General features: G+C 53.2%; 6 protein-coding genes across 6 annotated transcripts in view; 1 reads left to right on the top strand and 5 right to left on the bottom strand.

Moving 5' to 3' along the window:
- The window catches only part of ATEG_07202 (putative chitin biosynthesis protein (Chs5)), a gene marked incomplete at both ends in the record, with an annotated part of 1,320 nt that extends 1,227 nt beyond the window's left edge, over positions 1-93 (bottom strand). The window contains one exon of the mRNA XM_001209888.1: positions 22-93. Coding sequence (XP_001209888.1) covers positions 22-93 — 72 coding nt within the window. The remainder of the gene's footprint in view (positions 1-21) is intronic.
- A 1,342-nt stretch (positions 94-1,435) lies between these two features.
- ATEG_07201 (translation initiation complex factor eIF1A) lies at positions 1,436-2,121 on the top strand (the record flags this gene model as incomplete). The annotated part of the gene is made up of 2 exons (XM_001209887.1): positions 1,436-1,456; positions 1,693-2,121. The coding sequence occupies 2 exons, from the start codon at positions 1,436-1,438 to the stop codon at positions 2,119-2,121; spliced, it is 450 nt and encodes a 149-aa protein (XP_001209887.1).
- A 641-nt stretch (positions 2,122-2,762) lies between these two features.
- ATEG_07200 (ssDNA endodeoxyribonuclease RAD1) lies at positions 2,763-5,795 on the bottom strand (the record flags this gene model as incomplete). The annotated part of the gene is made up of 5 exons (XM_001209886.1): positions 2,763-3,686; positions 3,743-4,838; positions 4,891-5,367; positions 5,415-5,466; positions 5,672-5,795. 5 exons carry the CDS (start codon positions 5,793-5,795, stop codon positions 2,763-2,765), a joined length of 2,673 nt encoding a protein of 890 aa, XP_001209886.1.
- Positions 5,796-6,361: 566 nt separating this feature from the next.
- On the bottom strand, positions 6,362-8,299 carry trm44 (tRNA (uracil) methyltransferase; the record flags this gene model as incomplete). Its single annotated transcript, XM_001209885.1, has 1 exon — positions 6,362-8,299. One exon carries the CDS (start codon positions 8,297-8,299, stop codon positions 6,362-6,364), a length of 1,938 nt encoding a protein of 645 aa, XP_001209885.1.
- Positions 8,300-9,042: 743 nt separating this feature from the next.
- Positions 9,043-10,917, bottom strand: ATEG_07198 (CorA family magnesium transporter; the record flags this gene model as incomplete). Its single annotated transcript, XM_001209884.1, has 3 exons — positions 9,043-9,592; positions 9,646-10,274; positions 10,333-10,917. 3 exons carry the CDS (start codon positions 10,915-10,917, stop codon positions 9,043-9,045), a joined length of 1,764 nt encoding a protein of 587 aa, XP_001209884.1.
- A 507-nt stretch (positions 10,918-11,424) lies between these two features.
- Positions 11,425-13,570, bottom strand: ATEG_07197 (WASP family protein; the record flags this gene model as incomplete). The annotated part of the gene is made up of 4 exons (XM_001209883.1): positions 11,425-11,456; positions 11,519-12,084; positions 12,282-13,276; positions 13,361-13,570. The coding sequence occupies 4 exons, from the start codon at positions 13,568-13,570 to the stop codon at positions 11,425-11,427; spliced, it is 1,803 nt and encodes a 600-aa protein (XP_001209883.1).
- Positions 13,571-14,527: the final 957 nt, after the last annotated feature.

Raw genomic sequence — 14,527 nt, 5'->3', positions numbered from 1 at the left:
TAATCGGAAAAGGACGCTTACCAGTCGGTTGTCTTGGGTTAAGAGCACGGCGACGCCAGCGTCAACCTTGCCGACAGTCAAGGAGACCAACATGTTGGGCGGAGAGGAGAGAAGACGGAGCGCGTTGACAGGCGCATACAATAGATAGACCGAGGAGGAGGTGAGGGCGGGGGAGAGAGGAAGACAAACAGCGGTGGTGGTGGTTACGGAGATGGTGATGATTGAGTTGTTGTTGTCGGCGGATCGTCAAATGCCAAGGGGAAAGGGCCGCGTGTTATGCGGTCCACCAGGTACGGAGTACATGCTTCGATCCTCATCTTCTGCCACAACCCTGTGAGGATTTTCAGGTCAGATGTGTTCTAATTATATTACAATTACATTCTATATATATCCTGATCTAGTAGTGTACATCTAATTGTCATGATTTATCCCCTTTGTGGTTGCTGGGGGCGGTGAGTTTCTTCTCCATCAGACTATTCAAAAGACTGTGCATGTCCGATTGCACTGCGGAGTGACTCTCCAAAATACTCTGGGGGTGCACGATGATCTCCAAGGATCCAGTGAGATTGTCTTCTTTCCCCTCAGGCGCATTCTGGTGTGTATCATTCCCGGATTCTGGCTGGAGTCTTCTCCCCTCAGCATCGAACCCACGTTCTTTGAGCGCCTGTCGGAAAGCGATCTTAACCCTGCGCGCACTCCATGATCGAACCACCCGCTTGTAGCCTTGAATCTGTTTTATGGAAACTCGCCACCAAAGCGTGTCCCGATCCCGGTTGGCGTAGAGGTGGTGAATCTTAGGTCGGATAGGGTGAATATGGGATCCTAGATAGCGGGCCGCAACAGGAGGAATGACATGTTTCTGGACATATCGCAGGGTGAATTGCTTCGTAGATGCAATTATCTTCATCTCCAGATAGGAAGGGAGAGAGTGTTATGGTGGGATGTTTGCTGGCATGAGCGCTGGGAGCGTTCAATGACACATTGTTCAGACGAAGTCGCCACTGGACCAGGGAGGGATAACCAGCCAATAGGCGTGAAATAGCCGTTTCGCCCACGTAAAGGTCAAGGAGAAATGAGAAAGAATCGAATAGGATCGAATGAATAAAAGGTGAGAATGTGCGTGAAGGAAACTCGATGAGATGATTTTCTGCCGCCAGAAGCCGACCAGCCAGAGGCGGTGACTGTCTACACCCGGCGATTGGCGGACCCCTGTGGCGAGCCTAAGGCTGCCCTCAGGCCGCCACGCCACCGTGACTTCCCCCACTATTCTCAGAGTTGTTATATGTGAAATTGCTTCCCGTCTCTTCCTCATCCTTTCCCCCACCTACTCCCTCTTCGTCCCCCGGACATTTCCAATCTCATCCCATCCCAGTTTCTCATCGAGAGGGACGGAACCAACAGAAAGAGGTTTCTACGTGGGTTGTGAGCTTTCACCATGCCCAAGAATAAGGGAAAGGTAAGATTCTGATTTTTCTCCTGCCCAACAACACAAGAGATCATCTATCGGAAACTCTCCCAACTCCCCTGTTTTTGACTGGAGTTGCCGTCGTGATTTCAGATCCACCATGGTGTATCTGAAGTCATGAAGGCGGTCATGAAAATCATCACAGGATGCAGTAGGGCGGGGTAGTTTCTCAAAATTCTTCATCCCGTGCACCGGAGAAAAAGAACAAAACTAACTAGTCTGAATAGGGCGGTAAGAACCGTCGTCGTGGAAAGAACGAAAACGACAACGAGAAGCGTGAACTCGTGTTCAAGGAGGAAGGCCAGGAGTATGCGCAGGTCGTGAAGATGCTCGGTAATGGCCGTCTCGAGGCTCTGTGCTTCGACGGCGAGAAGCGTCTCGCACACATCCGTGGCAAGCTGCGCAAGAAGGTCTGGATCAACCAGGGTGACATCATTCTTCTCTCGCTGCGTGACTACCAAGACGAAAAGGGCGACGTGATCATGAAGTACACCGCCGACGAGGCCAGAAGTCTCAAGGCCTACGGCGAGCTGCCCGAGCACGCTAAGATCAACGAAACCGACACCTACGGTCACGAGGGTTTCGAGGACAACGTCGAGTTCGACGAGGACCGCGAGAGCGAAGAAGAGAAGGATGTCAACATCGACGACCTCTAAACTCCTCCCCCCAACTATCTCCCTCCTTTGGCCATTCAGCCCCTGGCGAACGGGAATTCTTCGCCAACCTACTTTCTTCCATCTTCTTCCCGGGAGATCCGGCAGGCTTCCTTTCTCGTTGCCACTCCTTCCTTTCGGCGTTGCACAGAGGAAGTTTGGCGCTCTCGGCTGCCATCCGGTTCCTGGGAAGGTTGATGAGGGAGAATTTCAGGGCTGCGGTGCCCCTCCCCCCTCCACGCTTCTGACAGAGGGGGATTCGAATATCGCTACACAGCATTGCGCCCAACGCTAGGGTATGAATGATCGGCAGGGAAACCCGACAGGATGGAATCGGATTAGGCGGATTGGTGACCCAGGCGATCTTCTCTTTCACGCTTCCATGAGGAGTACTTCTAGGGACCCCGCAGAGAATTGCTTGCGATGCATCTATCGTTTCATGATACCAGCCATGCGCTGTGTTTTTCGTGTGGGCAGTTCTTTCGTCTGCTCCGTTCTTGCCTGTTGCTTTTTTCGTTGCTTTTTCTTTTCAAAACTGGATGATAGATTTATGAAAGGCTACGAGAATCAAAAACTTTGAAACTGCTTTATTTACCTATATAGTATCATTGTAGTCATCATCAAGTATCTCTTTCATACATGCACTATCGAGTCTCAGCATCGAACACGCTTTTTCGAAAGAAGCCCACAATCTTTCGTGCCGTCTCCTTGCCCACTAATGGATCGAGCTGTTCAACATCCATATTAGCAATTTCGCTGATATTGCCTGTTTCAACCACGAGTCGGTCAAGAACAGCTGGTGTCACGCCTGGAACAGCACGGAGCATCTCCTGTGGGAGGGGATTAAAAGCGCGATGCTCGATCCCTGCGGCAGCCATGATGTTCCCGTCACTAGACGCCCCAACTTCAATATCCAGTCCGATCTGCACAGCCTGGAGAGGATCAGGCTCAGGATTGTTCTTCTTAAGCTCTGCAAAGATCTCTGCCGTCTGGTAGGGCGATGACGACCATATGATCTTCAAACGGGGGAACGTCAAGGTGAGAAGGACGAGCATGTGCTGCGCAGATTTTGGACTGGACGGGTTTACCAATGAACTGCTTGCAGACGTGGTTGCGGCACCAGACGAGGAGAATCCAAAGTCCGTCAGAGCCGTTGTCCCCGGGTTCGATGCAGACGCGAATGCGTCAAAGGTGAAGGACTTGTTCTGGTCGAATTCGATCAGCAGAAGCGGGTTCTTGTAATGCTGGAGCATTGTCTCAGCTTGGTTGTAGAGACGTCCGTTCCGGAGAGACGCTATCAAATCACGAACGGACTTGCGCTCCACACAAATATCCGGAGTAAGAATGTAGTCGCCAACTGTCAGCTGGCATGGAACGATTATCATGTTGTTGCCGTGCAGCAGAGATGGAAGCGCGCTTCTGAACTCGCGGACGTCGACGACGACACGCGGAGGAGATGCTGTGGCGGCCAGTCGGCCGCCTCCGGCGATGCGGGTGTTGACCGTTCGAAGGAACTGTTCTTGAGGGTCGACGGCGCTTTTGTCGTGTGTGATAGTTACAGCCATGTTCTGTTGGGTTGGGGTTAGATTTCCGGTCATGTAATGGATGACGGCGTGAGACCTACTCCCTTCTCTTTGATGAGTTTCGTGAACGAGTCTTTTTCCCGGCGTACAGCGCTCAAGTAGCGTTGTTCTTCGACAGATCCGCCGTAGTACATGAAGTACACGCGCACATTTCTTCCCACATGAGAGCTGCGGTATACCTCGACTCGCCGGATAAAGGAAGGCTCAGGCTCGTACATGATGATGTACCGCGGCCGCACTTCTTCCAGAATATGCTCGTCCATGTCACCGTCGTAAGGGTGTACCATCACAAGGTCATTCATATCATACAGCTCATAAAACTCTTCCATGTCCTCCAGATCGTCGATGATGATGTCCGCCTTTTGCGCTTCTTCGACCTCCGTGGGTTGCAGCTCATCCCGCAATTCGGCTACCTGGTCTGGTAGCTCGACATCTGTCTGCACGCTGGCATTAGGAACGCGCCCTGATGCCGACGAAACTGTTCCTCCACCCCGAACACGGCGCCGCTTGTTCGGAGGTGCTCTCGCCTGTTGATTCAAAGGAGCCGGCGAATTCCGGCCCTTCTCAGACTGGTTATCGCTAGCAGGAGGCGCGGCGGACAGGTTTTTATTGACGTTTGACAGGGAAGTCTTCCAGTCAAGGTACTCACGCAGGCGCCTGCGGAGCATTACCTCTGCAGAAGGTTTGATTTTGACATCTTCGTTGGCATCGTCATTTCCACCCCCTTCGTCGATTCTGGTATGCATTGTTGACAAGTATTCTCGGAGCTGCCGACAGGTCCGCTGATCAGCACACATGATCAACACGGTGCTATTCGACTCGTCTACATTGCTTGGGTTGAGGTATGCGTCCGTTTCAATCTCCTCCAGCACTTCGGCCAGGACTTCCCATTTGGGTTGCTCCTCCAGGACAGGCTGCAAGGTGGTAGGCAACGAAGTTGACGAGGATCGAGCTACATCGTTGCTGATTTTACCCTGGTATGCCCTGGACTTTGCCGTCTGAAAAAGAATGTGAGCTGCGTCGAGGAAAAGCCATGGGGAATAGTTGTGCCTTGTCGACCCAGGTGGCGGAGAGTGTGCCGTCACAATGGTATCAAGATACTTCACGAAGGAGACAGCGTCGTACGTAAGTAGCGCGCTAATGGATGGTTAGACATGATTCATCGGCATCTTCAACGTGATGGACTTACTGGAGGATCGCGCGGAGGTCAGACAAATCACTGACAATCTGCTTGGTCTTGAAGCTGAGACGGTGCCACATAGGCTCGAGTTGGCGCCGAACCGAGATATCGAAGCTTCTATGCAGCGCGCTATCGAGCGTCCAGTCCTCCATATCCAGCCCCGTGTTTGCTTTCTTCAGCTCTCCAATACATATCTCCACACATTCCAGAACAGCGTTCTGGATTTCTCGCATCTTATCGCTCATCGGGACTTCCAGCTCAATGACCTCGGCTTTTCGGTGGCCCTCAAGAGACTCCGCAACAGTGACGTGAAAGCGTGGCCATAAGGACGCCTTGCGAAGGAAGAGGTTCCGCAGGGAGTTGGCCAAAGGAGCGAATCCCGTGGTGAATGGCTCGGGAGAGTCGGAGAAGGCTTTGAGAAACCCTCGCTTGTTTTCTTGTCTGTAGACACGGATTATGAACGACTCGATTGATGTAGCGACGATTCTATTTCGGTCAGTATATTAATCTCAAGGACAGGGCGGAGAGATTACTTGTCGGCATGGAGAACGATCATTCCTGTGATCTTCTGGGGATCGAGGAGCCCTGATATAGTTCAGCACCCTGCATAAAAGAAGTAAATGAAAACGCAGACTGACTGGACAGGAGATCAACAACCAGAATTCTGGATGTCACACTCAGAATACCCCCCTCTGCATAAAGCGTTTCTCTTCAAAGTATTAGCACTGATCAGTCAGCTAGCTTCGAGCACATACCGTGCAGAAACCGTAGCTCTGTCTGTGTTGATCACCTTCAGGCCTCTCGCCAGAGGAGTTTTGCTGATGATGCAGTGCTCCGCTAGGGCTACGAAGGCTTAGTACGGACACCTCTACACTGATCCACAAGGACGTGCATACCTTCTCCAATCCACTCATTCTCCCGATCATCAGCCCCCACGACAAGAACCAGGTTGTTTCCGGCTGCATCGTAAAAATGCAGTAGATTCGTTATCAGACGGAGCAGCCCCAAGCCGCGCGCCAGAATAACTAGCTCATCCTCCGTGCGGAGTTCGGTGAAGATGTCCTGCTGGTATTGCTGGATGCTGTGGTGTTAGTGGGGTTTCATCCACAGAATGGATGGGAAAGCAAACTGACCAAGGGCAAGGACAGCTTCACCGGGACATTTGTGCGTTCCGGCGGCATGAGGAGCCTCTTGACGCGAGATGGAACTGATTCACTCGTCGCGATGCGGAAGAGATGCACGTGGTCACGTGATAATGACATCATAGGCTTTCATGAAGCAACAACCTAGGACACCCCGAGTTGACGATAATGATCTGAAAGAAGTGTTCATATGGGAAATGGACAGTCTAATGGCAATGAAATTATCTAGCTGTTTTCACCCGTCGCTGAGCTCTTACGCGAGCGTCCATATATGATGCGCCAAAAGGGTATCTTATGCTATAGTATGCGAAGAACTATATACATGAACACTCCCACGATCAATGTCCGCGTTCTTTGGCTTTCCCCGACTTCTGGTGTAGTCCTTTAGCGCGATCGACCCAGATCTTCGCAGCAGCCAAGAGACCTCCTTCTCGATAGCATTCGCGATGCACCACTTCCATTACTTGGTCAGCAATGTATTCGCCGTCTACCTTCGATGTGTGATCACGGCTATCGGTGGCCTCGGCCCTTTCCCGCCATTTTTCCGTTGTAGCTCTTCGTCCTCCTATTACTCCCATATTGCGTGTGCTAGGTATGCGGAGAATGGTCTTTTCCACCTCACACCCAATCTCCTGCGTGATGCTCATGGTCTTGGCTGTGAGAGCCCCATACATGGATTTATTGAACCCAGTCTCAGACAGAGCATCTTGCTTCGCTCTCCGGAGAGCCTTGAGATCACCAGATGCGGGCTGGGGGTCATGCTCAACTTCATCTCCATCCTGTGGATCATCCGCACTTGATGAAGACTGTGCCTTTGGAGGGGGATAACGATATCTCGCCCCAGACAGCGAGTGCGAGCAGCATGGAATCGCAATAAAGGGTGAGGGCGAGTCGGGGTGGGCCTGAGCGGCCATCAGAGGAGTCCACGGCGTGAGCTCGTCCGCATGGTTGGAGATGATGAAAGTATCCTTCGGAAACATACCGGAGTGGAATCCCACTCCGAGGTCGTGTAGCTCGCTCTCTAAACCGGCAGCCGTCATCGCATCCACGAATGGTCTCGGGATGTAGATCTGCTCCTTCAGACGTTCCTGCACGGTCTCGGGAAAGATGCTCCATGTCTTGCGGCGGCGGGCATCAAATCCCCAGCCATCGTACCCTTCCATGAGGAGCACGTATACTAGCAACCCGTTGCCGCAGGCCATGTCAACAAAACCTGGGAATTTGCGGACTTTTTCCTGTGCATCTTCGCTCCGCTCATCTGCCGGAACAACGCCGTACATGTTTCTCCAGAGCTCGATGAGGAATGCGGTAATGGCAAGGTCCTCAAAGACATGTTTCCCGGGATCTGTGCTCTCGACCCACCTCTCACAGAGATCCGGCGCGTACTTGAACTTGAGCCGGAGATAAGTGTCCTGTACTAGATGCCGAGGGATGATGTTGTCTTTGTTTGGGTTGTAATCTTCCTCATCCTGGCCTTCAGAAAGATGCGTGTTACCAGCCAGACGAATGTGGTTATTGAGCAATATATGCAGCGTGCGCTCCAGCCGGTTCTGGATCGGTTCCTCGGGCCAAGGCACAAAGTGGAGAGACAATGTGCCCGAGCCTGCTTTTTCTTCAGTGACCGAGGAGCCGCATTCATAGTCATAAAGATAAGCTAATGCCTGCAGGAGAGGGTGGTAGTATGGGGTATCCTCTTTCGACTTGATATGCGGCGAGTAGACGATGAGGTCTCGTCGGGACGAGGTGTCCGTAGACTGTTCATCGGAGGAAGTGGCATCGCCGCAAGAACATGCCTGTACAGCCTGAATTCCTTCATAGAAATGGCAAGTTTGCTCCATAGGGCGATCCAATTTGGGGTTTCGCGGAATTAGCCGTCTGACAACCGTCCTCGTTAGTGTAAAGCCCTGGATGTCTCTCGCAGGCAGTGGTTCCACGGAGTCCGCCACATTTGGACCTGCGACGGCTTCGGCATTACCCGTCTGCACAAATGTGTGTTCTCTCTGCTGTGGAGTCTTCAGAAGCCCCATGCTATCGTAGAGGATGTCGGCTCGGAAGAGATGACTGGAGTTGACGTTGATATTTCCCAAAAGGAAGAGAGTCAACGCATGCATCACCTCAGGCACGTAGGGCAGACCGGGCTCTGTTAGGTCTTGCGAGGTGACCCATTTCTCCTGGGCTGTGGTGACAATAGCAGGCGAGGCCTTGATTGTTTCTGCGAGTGGCTTCCCGGAGAGATGGGCCACATTGCGTGGGTTTTTGTTTCTGGCTTTGCCCATGGCTTGTCTATGTATATGATTCCGTGCGTAGCGAGTAGTACCATAATTGGAGGCAATTTATATGAATGCCATTATCCGGTGATGTTTTCACGGTATCTCTGCACTTAATTGATCATCTAGAATTTTTGCGAATTTCGCGAGAACAATTGGTGATATACATGACGTAAGCAAAACAGGACCCGCCAGTTACCTGATCCAACTTAGCCAGGCCTCGCTATCTGTACGACGAGGAGACACCTGAATGATGTTGAAAGACATAAGATAACGCAAAGGAAAGTATCGTGAGCATTATCTGTGAGACCCTCACCTTAGTGCACGTGGACAAATGGAGAGCGTCACATAAATCTTCGGAGCTACTAGTAAACACATAAACAGTAGCGATTTCATCGCCGCTGAGCGAGTTTGATATCGGAAACGTACCCATAATCAAGTGAAAATGTGATATTGAGAATTGCGACAAGGTGTCTGCTCGAGTATATGGGTTCAGTCTCGTGTAAAAAAGATATATCTATGAACTGAGCGGTGTATACCCAATGTCTATAGTAGTGATATTGTGTATAGAATAGTACATAGGTCAGAAGTGATACTCCAGACACTGAGGTGGAAAGGAGATGATGGTATCTAAGTCTAAGGAGTAAAAAGCACAAGCTCCACCCATCCTCTAATGCAAATTTGGCCAACGTAGGCAATGAAAAAGGCCAGTCAGACCCCATGGAGGCAATCCAATGACCATCTGTGGACCTTTACAGAGATCCTCCAGGGTTAGCGGCAGCGCCTTCAGAGGCATACTGCTCTGCACGACCCATTCCCGGTGAATGCTTCATCGAAGCTCGGTGCGCGGTGGGTTCAGAAGCGACAGACCTGGTAGCCGCAGCAGCCGCGGCCCCGTCCCTCAGACGCTTGATCCTCTCAGTTCGTCCTTCACCGGGAAGACTACCCCAGACAGGTTCGATCGCATCCGCACGCCAGTTAGACCGGTGGCCTGCAAGCGCCCCGCTGCGGGTGGGAAGAGGGACGATAGGAGCACCACCTACGCCGGCTTCACCCCACATCCGGACGCGTTGGAGTTTGCGCAGCTTAGCTAGTCCGTACACACAGACCACTGCGGTGATAGCAAAGCAGGTCACCGAGACGGCGCCGAATCCTAGGTCCGATTCCTCAATAAAGTTCTTCAAGTTCATTCCGTACAGGGCGGAGAAGAGCGTTCCAGTCGCAAGGCCGAGCGTCCCAATGCTAAACTTAAGGTCCAGAAGCATGAGCGAGTTGCGGTTAGCATCGAGAATAGCTTTCACGCTGTATGTAGTTAGCATGGGTCGCACGCATCGTATCCACAGGTTGTGACTTACACTTCCTCGGTGTTACGGATGCTAGTTACCAGGTTGCCGCTAGCCTGCACAATCTCATCGCAAACCTTGTGGTACGATTCCAGAAGCATCTCCACTTCTTGATGATCGTGTTCTTCACGCTGGAAGCCATTCGCACTCTCAGTGAGATACATTGTCGCCAGGTCGTCGTCTGCCTCCAGCAGATCGTCGATGGCGTCACGGACGAGACGTGCCTTCTGCTCGAAAGTACCCAGTCTCTTGGAATAGATCAGGAGGTGCCGCAACTTGTCCCGATCAATATCTTCCTCCAGCGCCCGGAGGACGCGCACGACCGGTTCTCTAACGCCGTTGAACTCTTCCTCGAGACCGCTTGTGACGCTGATCAAGACAGCTTCCAAAGCCCGGAACTCATACGGCAAGGCACCGGCGCCCTGCGACTGCTTCTGCCGTAGCTTCCCCTCCAGGTCGTACACGAATAGCGATTGCATATACGAGTCCGTCGATCCATAGGCGTCAAAGACCAGAACCCGGTCGGCCTTGATAAGCACCCGAAGATGGAGGAGGTTGATGAGGATCGCGCTGGGCCGTACGAGAATATGAGGAAGGGTCGACGAATCGATCTTTCGGAGATCTCGAGGGAGCAAGCCATACTTAAATCGCCGTTAGCTATTCGATTCCATAACCGGTGCAGAACACCTGGGTACGAACCTTGGCGATGAGCTCGCTCTTCTTGAACTCGCCATTCACAAGAGTCACATTGCCATTGATATCAAACTCTGTACATCGTAACCGCAACTCGTTTGGGGCTTTCGCTGCCAGACTCCGTTTATAGTTCAAGCCAGCATCGGCTCCGTCGTCAATCAATGCCGGTCCACCAGCGCGATTAAGCTTCGCGTCCGCGGCTGCCTTTCCGCGCCGGAAATCAAGAATCCTGCGCAAGAGAGGGCGGCTTTTTGTAGATGACGCTCGTGTATTCTGTATCTTGGGATACAGGTCTACCTTTGTGAAGGTAGACTGGCCGGACGAGGTTCGACATCGTAGGGTGTTGCGTCTCGGAAAACTTGGAACAGGGAGAAAGCCGGCCTCTAAAGTCGCATGGCGCCGCGCTGGGGTTATCTCAGTCCATATGGAATAATTCCCGGATGACAAGGCGCAAGGTGGTCGGGATTGGACCGGACCGCCGCACGTTGACGAGTTTGCCGTAAAGAAGAGAAGTGAGTCGGATTGGGAACGCAGGAAACGCAAAAGAGAGGCGGAGGGAACAATCGGTTTCAAAGATGACGATGGCAGCATTTCGGTCTTGTCATCAGTAACAAGCCACCGTCGCGAAATTTCGAGATGCGCCGTGTTGTTTTGCCTCTTTGTCCATCGTCATGGGTTTTCTTCTCGCGCGGCTTTCCTTCGACCCGCTGCGGGAATTACCGCGTCGGGCCAACAATTCTCCGGAGTATATCCAAAGGAGAATGAGAACGGACTTACAAATTCATGGACTCTAGGGTACGTCAGATTCTACAACTTAGCACCATCTCTCTCTCTCTTGATCAATCCATTCATCTCACACGACACCCTCTGTCAATACAACATTGCTTTTATTCATCTGCAAGATGAACGCACATAGTATCCCCGACTCCAATAATAGACTCGAGTTGGGATCAGTGTGCAAGCAGAGAACTATATAGACGAGGAGGAAGACAAGAACACCGCTATGAAGTAGAGGTATCAAACGAATCATAACAGGTCTAGTCCGCAAACAACACGAGAAAACGTATTTTCACGAACTGACAAAAGTCACCCCTGGTCTCACCAATCATCGTCGTCATCTTTCTCATCGTCTGCGTGACCGTTAGTTGATGATACAACATGCAAAGTGTGAAAACACGACAAGTCAACTTACCACTTCCGCTAACTTTCTGCTTTCTCTTTGCCAACGCATCCTGCAAAGCGCCGGCCAAACCGCCCTGGGGTCCACCTCCACTACTGGGAGTCGGCGCAGACGACTCATTAGCGCCTCCGGGGACCATTGCCGCACTTCGGTCTCGCTTCTCGGTATCCCTGACCTTCCGGAGGCCTCCAGCGCCGGCTCCTCCTGAAGCTCTAATGGCAGCCATGAGGTCGTCCCGACCGCCAGCAGGTTTGGGCAAAGGCGGCGCTGCTCCGCCGGGAGGCGGGGGTGGAGGAGGCGCGCCAGCCCCCGGAGGAGGTGGGGGAGGAGGAGCGCCAGCTCCAGGAGGAGGGGGCGGTGGAGGGGGTGCGCCACCACCGGGTGCAGGAGGAGGGGGGGGAGGCGCAGTAGGGCCGGTGCTCGACGGTGGAGGTGGCGGAGGCGGTATGTGTGAAGACGGAGGTGGGGGCGGAGGCGGAACCGAACTGGCTGGTGCCGGAGGTGGGGGAGGCCCTGGTGGCGGAGGGCCAGTTTTCGTGGAAGTCGCTGGAGGCGGCGGAGGTGGAGGAGGAGCAGCACTTGATGAAGGGGGCGGAGGGGGTGGCCTGGACGACGCAGGGACGGGAGGAGGCGGTGGTGGTTGGGATGCTGGACTTCTGGGAGGTGGAGGGGGCGGCGTCGGCGCGGAGGGAGCTGCTGCATTGGGGATCTTCGGAGGGAGCTGCGGGGGTGTTGCCGCCGCACGAGGGGGCGGGGGAGGTGGCCCTGGAGGTACCGGGCTACGACTCGGTGGCGCCGGTGGAGCGGACACCTTTCGCTCCCCCGTGAAAGGTGGAGGAACTCCGTGGCGGGATGGGCTGTCATCCATAGGTGTCTTCGGCGGCCGTGGAGGCGGGGGAGGGCCTGGATGGGCGCCCGACGCAGCTCGAGGGGCGGCCAGGCGGAGCAGGCGCATTTGTGTGGGCGTATTTTCCAGCATCTGCAATTGGGAGGGGGCGCTCGGAAGATGTTTCGCCGGGGAGATGGTTCACGCTTCGCCGGTTCCTCTTCCGCGTCTGTACGAGCACGCCGCGACGGAGGAGGGGGAGGGGGAGCTCCGCGACGACTCCCCCCACTGTTCCCAGTGTTCTGTGGGCTGATGGCACTAGTCTTTGGAGTGGGAGGGGCGGATGGAGGAGGTGGGGGTGGAGCTTTCCCTCTATTCTGCTCTTCGGAGGCCGGCGACGAATCGCCACCATTAGCCTGCTTCTGTTCAATATAGGCCTTGATGAAATCCGAGTTCTCCGCAATCTGGTCTTCCGTAATGCCCATTTGGAGCAATTCGTCTAGCAGACCCTTCCATGACGGGTCATTGGTGTCGAAAGGCAACGACTTGCGTGCCGGGCTTGCAGGCGGAGGAGGGGCAACCGGGAGGGCAGGCGCAGCAGGAAGCTCGGCGTGTTGAGTGGGCGGTGGTGCACTTGAGCCTGAACTAGAACGATGACCTAGTAGACTACCAAAGATCGAACGCCCGATACCGTGCTTGCCATTCGCGACTGGGGCAGGACCTTGGCCTCGGGTTGATGCGAAAGGCGTTTGGCGCGTCTCTTTGCTAGCGTTCTTCTCCCGCTCATGGACCTTCTTAATGAAGGTCTTAGCTTCCTTCTCATCGGCGAACGACAGGCCAGCAGCGCAGTCTTCCAATTCGAATGTGTGAAAGAAGGTCCGGTCTTGGTTGTAGGGAAAGTTGTCGTAGATCTCTTGGTCCCAGATGACGCCTCTCCCGGAGGGCTAAAGCTCAGATGGCACATTAGTTCTCTCTTGCATTGGAATAACAGTAAGATAAGAGAGCTCCGGTTACAAAGCAGGACTCACCGATATATCCACGATCTTAAGCCAGAACGTGCGCCCGACCAGGTCATTGGCCAGGACAGCGGCGCCTTGGATGCCTGTGTATGTCCATTTGTGGGGGTCCGGGTAGGCAACATAGAGTCGCGCAACAGCTACGGCATGGATCTTGTTCGCCGGCTTCGGGACATTTCTCTTGACAGTTTCTTTGTCGGCATCACTCAGGATCGACGGCATGACGGGTTAGGTGGACAGGAGGCGATCGTGAGTGAATCGGAGAAGGAAGATCGAGCACCGAGGATCAGATTAAGTGAAGTCACTGGCACGCATTGCAGAGAGCGAGCGTGTACTTGCTCCAAGGCAGAAGACCCAAGTGCGCTCGTATTCGGGCACGGGGGAATGATAGCGGATAGGTGGGAGATTGGACGGCAGTAACGGAACCGGTCGACAGAAAGCGGGGACGGGTTCTCCGAGGATCTGTTGATGGTCGATACTATCGAAGGAAGAGGCAGGAAAGAAGAAATGTACAGGGTATTTTGAGGAGAAGGGGAAAGAGGAGAGAGTGTCAATGGTGGTGGTGAGGGTGCGGAGGAGGAGAAATGAATAATGTGGTGAGCCTTAGAAGGGAAGCAACTCGGGTGAGGTCAGCAGGGGGTTTCCGTCCTCAGGCACCAACGGCGTCCCCGCTTCTTCTCACCACGATTCTATATTGAACGTCACAGGCGGTGTTTTTAGGCTTCAGCCATTGAATAGGTAATTTATATTAAGATCTTGAAGAGCACTGGAAATGATTGAGAACCATACTACAAGTGTATCTCAGGCAATTGGTTAAGTCATAGTCGCCGGTACCTACATTTTGAATAAACCTTGGCTTAAGCTTCTAAACAAAGTCCAACTATGATGATACTTCCTTCTTATCTCAATTGAGCGGCATTCCCAGTGAGATAGAGTAGGAGTATATGGTAAATCTCATCGTATCATGTCTACTACCTCGTGATCGCGGTGTCCGTCTTGGTGGAGGTCAACGTCCGATCTTAGGCAATCTCCTCTATCTCCGAGTCCCTGTGGGCTCCTCTCATCCTAACTCGAAATTCATTAATGTACTGCGCAGAGTATTCTCATTCTTCCTCTGTGTCAATTCAGAATGAAACAACAAGAATTAACCTCCTCCAAGCACCACCCGGCCTGGTCCAT

The sequence above is a fragment of the Aspergillus terreus genome, genomic scaffold, assembly GCF_000149615.1.
Source record: "Aspergillus terreus NIH2624 scaffold_10 genomic scaffold, whole genome shotgun sequence".
NCBI lineage: Eukaryota > Fungi > Ascomycota > Eurotiomycetes > Eurotiales > Aspergillaceae > Aspergillus > Aspergillus terreus.
Note: the sequence above shows the minus strand (reverse complement) of the source record. Positions and strands in the feature narration are given on the sequence as shown.